Source organism: Panicum virgatum, chromosome 2N, assembly GCF_016808335.1.
Source record: "Panicum virgatum strain AP13 chromosome 2N, P.virgatum_v5, whole genome shotgun sequence".
NCBI lineage: Eukaryota > Viridiplantae > Streptophyta > Magnoliopsida > Poales > Poaceae > Panicum > Panicum virgatum.
The window spans coordinates 59,060,228-59,064,715 of NC_053146.1; the positions used below are offsets into that span (position 1 = coordinate 59,060,228).

A 4,488-nucleotide genomic window follows, 5' to 3' on the forward strand; every position below is an offset into this window, starting at 1 on the left:
GTGACGCATATTGTTTTTGCCGTCACTAATGACTGTTGGCCATTTAAAAAAATATATATATGAACAAAACCATATTTTGATTGAGTGACTTTCATTGAATCCACTGCGTAGCGTTGCTGAGAAGAATTTTCAAGCCTCCTATTTACCCGTCTCTCTAGTTTGATTATCATGTTTTTTAGATAATGGAAACCACGTTCCGGCCTCTACAACCGCACACAGCCAGTATTTTGAACTTATTACATAAACGTCAGTCTACCGACTGACACCAAAGCAGCAAATAAAAAAGACTACTAGGAACCCAATCTGTTATTAAACTTCCAATCAAATCTAGAAAACAACTCCAACGACGTCGTCTCTAAATTTTTGCTCACAGATCGGAGTAACTCCTGTGTTCCTGCCGGTTGCAACTTGCAAGAGCGCCCAGAACCGCAACTAGTATGCCCCTCTGAATAAAGCCTGCAGAAAAGAAGTATATCTAACATTATTAAAACAAATGTCATTCCTGCAGCGCCAAATTGCCCAACAAAAGGCAGCAACCCCCACTAAGATAAGTTTGCGCTGTTTAGCACCTATGTCTAACAACCAGGTAGACGACATATGCGCAACTGAACTAGGAGGAGGTAAGCCTGTGGCTACTGCCACCACTCTCCAAAGAATTTTGGCTTGATGACAATCAAAGAAAAGGTGTTGGATCGTCTCGTTACAATTACAAAAGTAACATTTGTGACTACCATCCCAAATCTTTTTAGCTAAGTTATCCTTTGTCAACAACACCCCTTTCAAGAGGTACCAAAGGAAGATCTTAATCTTTAGCGGGATTTTCAACTTCCAGATATATTTATGTCGGAACGGGACCTGTTGATTAATCAATTTTTGGTACATAGAACGGACTGAAAATTGTCCATTATTATGTAGTTTCCAAGAAATAGTGTCCCTTTCGTCCGCTAAGTTAAAATCCCTTAAATAAGCCACAAGATTAATATATTTAGTTAGCTTAACCCCTCCCAACGTTCTTCGAAAAGAGAGATTCAAAGGGTTGGTAGACACTACTTGTTCCACAGTATCATGCTTATTAAACACAACATGATATAAATTTGGGAACCGCTCACTGAATGGATGATTTCCTCTCCAAACATCTTCCCAGAAGCTAATCTGGGAACCATCTTTGATATTGTAGAAAGTGTAGGAGAGAAAAGTATGCTTAACATTGAGGAGACCCTTCCAGAAATGAGAATCCGTTGGTTTAGCACTCACTTGAGACAATGTCTTTGATTATCATTGCTTTGTCTGCTGAAGTTGTATATTCAATATCAAAGTCAGCAACAATCGTTTGGAATCAGTTATCCAGCTCTGAATTTATTACACAAGCAGTCATCACAAGCAAAGTCTTTGACCAAGCAACATGCATGGAAGCCTGATGCAAATCCAACACAAACTGGTGACGCTTAGGCCGCAGCCAGTTTGTCAGGTGGGGCGGCGCCTGTGCCCTGCGCCACGCACCGGTGCAGCACCATCGTCTCAACGGTGAGCCCGGGTCCGAACGCCATCAAGGCCCCCCACTCGGGCGCCCCCTCCTCCTCCTCCTTCTCCATCCGGCGGCGCAGCTCGTCGAGCACGAAGATCACCGTGACGCCGAACATGTTCCCGTACTCGCTCAGGACGCGCCTGCTCGCCGCCAGCTTCTCGGGCTTGAGCCGGAGCACGGCGTCGACCTGGTCCAGGACCGGCGACGAGCCCGGGTGCACGGCCCAGAACAGGTCGTTCCATCCTGCGCCGATGCCGAGCGGCTCAAACGCGTCGAGGAGGCAGCGCTCGATGTTGTCGCCGATGAGCACGAGGACCTTCCTGGTGGAGATGTCGCCGCCATAGCCGCCTTTGGTGACGTGCATGGTGATGACGTCCTCGGAGTCCGGTACGATGGTCTGCGCGGCGGACACGATCTCGAAAATTGGGCGCTCTCGAACGACGGCGGGGGTCCTGATCATCACGGGGTCGGCGCCGATGACGACGGCGCCCGCGCCGTCGCCGAAGAGGCCCTGGTTGACGAGCGTCTGGAAGCAACCCTCCTCGGGGCGGGTGAAGAGCTGGACGGTGATCTCGGCGCTGACGACGAGCACGCGCGCGCCGCGGTTGTTCTCGGCGACGTCCTTGGCGACGCGCAGCACGGCGGCGCCGGCGAAGCAGCCGTTGAGGTAGAGCATGGTGCGGCGCACGGTGGGGCGGAGGCCGAGGAGCGGGACCAGCCGGAAGTCGACGCCCGGCATGTGCGCGCCGGAGTTGGTGGTGACGACGAGGTGTGTGATGTCGGCGGCCGGGCGGCCCCACTCGGCGATGGCCCTCCGGGAGGCCTCCGCGGCGAGCTCCGGCACCGCGGCCTTGGCGATGTCCAGCCGCGCGTCGAGGGACGGCGCGTGGGGGTCCAGGAATTCCGGGTGCGCGCCCAGCAGCTCCTCGGTGTGGTGCAGGTAGCGCTTCCGCACGCCCAGCTTCTGGCCTGTTGGCAACATCGAGCATTGTGAATTTGTGAGACGTGCCCATGCTGTTAGCTAGGTAGCCTAAAGGGTAAATGGTGAGATCTGGTCGCGTGCTTACAAAGTCTCGTGAACTTGTCCTGGAGGCCGGTGAGGTGCTCGCTCTTGGTGGCGCCGAAGTAGAAGTCCGGGAACTCGTCCTGGAGCACACAGTTGGCCGGGTTGGCAGTGCCGATGGCGAGGATGGCGGCGGGGCCGTCGGCGCGCCGCGCGCGGCAGATCTCGCGGACGTTCGCCGGAGCGCTTCCCATGGTTGCTGCTATGGGTTCCAGCGGACACAGACAGAGCTAGCCGATGTTGCTGTCGCAGGTGTCTTTGCTGAAACGCACGGCCGGGCGTCGTGCGCTTATATAGGAGCAGCAGAGGTTTTGCAGCCCGCCTGCACGCAGGGCTGCAGCGGACGCGGTTTGCAGACCGCCTGCACGCAGGGCTGCAGCCCCAACCAGATTGCCGACGCGTGGAGGTCGCAGGGCTGCAGCGAATGCAGTTTGCAGCCCGCCGTGCGAGGCGCTTCACGGCTTGCCAACGTGATCTCGTTCCGCGAGGGCGGCAAATCGCAGCCTGTGCAGCCCTGCCTCGATACAAGCCATCTGTCCATCTAGCGAATCGGACGGCAGACTGATGGAGCACCTCCTTCCCCCTCGGCTCCGCATGGTAATGAGCTAATCGCGGCTCGGCTTAGCCCATAGACATGGCTCAGTGTTTCCCCCGCCCGCCGTCGGTGTCGCCCGCCCATGATCCGCGTTGCTTCATCCACCGAGGATAGTGATTCTGCCACCTGCTCTTGCTGCTTCGTCGATTAAGCCACAGCTTCCCTTCTCAAGGAAAGCGAAAATCGACCTCCCTCCCTTCTCACAAAAAATGAAAATGAGTCTGCGGAAGGTCCAGATGATGAAGGTGACGAGACTGTGATCCAGCTAGCCCCTGCTGCCTGCTGGCATCGAGCCATCAACCCTAACAGCCGAGCTGGTGATTCAATGATACGACCAAATCTTTCATCCATTGCATACAGCTAGTGCTCTTTTCATGTGTGACCTATTCTTTCAAATTATATCAGCAATTATCTATTCAAGATAGTAGAAGTGCTAGCTCAAGAAGCACACAACCGAGTGCACTACTGTACCCAAAATGGAAACTGAAGATTACAATGTCTTCCTTTTTTTTGATGAAAATTACAATGTCTCCCTTGACAAATGAAATTTATAGTGTCTCCCGTGATAACCCCTTGCGAGATATTTGTACGTCAGCATCTTTCCAAAGAGTTATATCTTCCTTATTGTTAACCTGAATTTAGGATGCGATTATAGCCTGTTTTCTGAACATTTGAACTAGCCATGCATTTCACAGTTAGCTGCTCGATGTTGCAGATTTCAAAACATCTATGTGTGTATTTTATATATAAATATACAATGTACATTGATCCTGTGAAAATCTCTGTATATGGACACTTGATCATGAACTGACTGCAGACCTGTTGAAGATCTGGACTGATTCCAACAAAAGCCAGCATCTTCTAACTTAATTTGGCCTTTCTAATCAGCATCTTCTAACTTAATTTAGCCTTTCTAATCACAATCTTCTAACTATTGGTTACTGCTAATGCAAGGAAATGTTTGACGAGGAAAACAATAAATTGGCAGCTATTCCCTGTAAAACAAAAGAAGCAGATCATCACCGATTCAAGATATATTTGGAATATTTGTCAAATCTTCTTGCTTGAGAACTCTAAATTTGAATCATTTGAGGCAATAATAAGGCACTCTGCAGGAAACCTTGATTCCATGAGTGCTCGACTAAGGGTATCTTCAGGCTTCTCAAAGCTGAGCGCAAGGAGCCCAGCCCCTGTGCTGGCAGTGCTGCAGGCGACAAGAACGCCTACAGGCAGAACGCCAGCGGGAATGGGATGTCTTGCAGCGCGTATGGGTGGTAATGGGTCATGGCCCTAGCGGTCTCTTCA

The 4,488-nt window shown here is 51.4% G+C and overlaps 1 protein-coding gene across 1 annotated transcript; it reads right to left on the reverse strand.

Moving 5' to 3' along the window:
- Positions 1 to 1,357: 1,357 nt before the first annotated feature.
- LOC120658942 (bisdemethoxycurcumin synthase-like) lies at positions 1,358 to 2,782 on the reverse strand. Its single transcript, XM_039937052.1, has 2 exons — positions 2,593 to 2,782; positions 1,358 to 2,494 (listed from the first exon to the last, which is right to left on the reverse strand). The coding sequence occupies exons 1-2, from the start codon at positions 2,780 to 2,782 to the stop codon at positions 1,446 to 1,448; spliced, it is 1,239 nt and encodes a 412-aa protein (XP_039792986.1). The 3' UTR covers positions 1,358 to 1,445.
- Between the last annotated feature and the right edge of the window lie 1,706 nt (positions 2,783 to 4,488).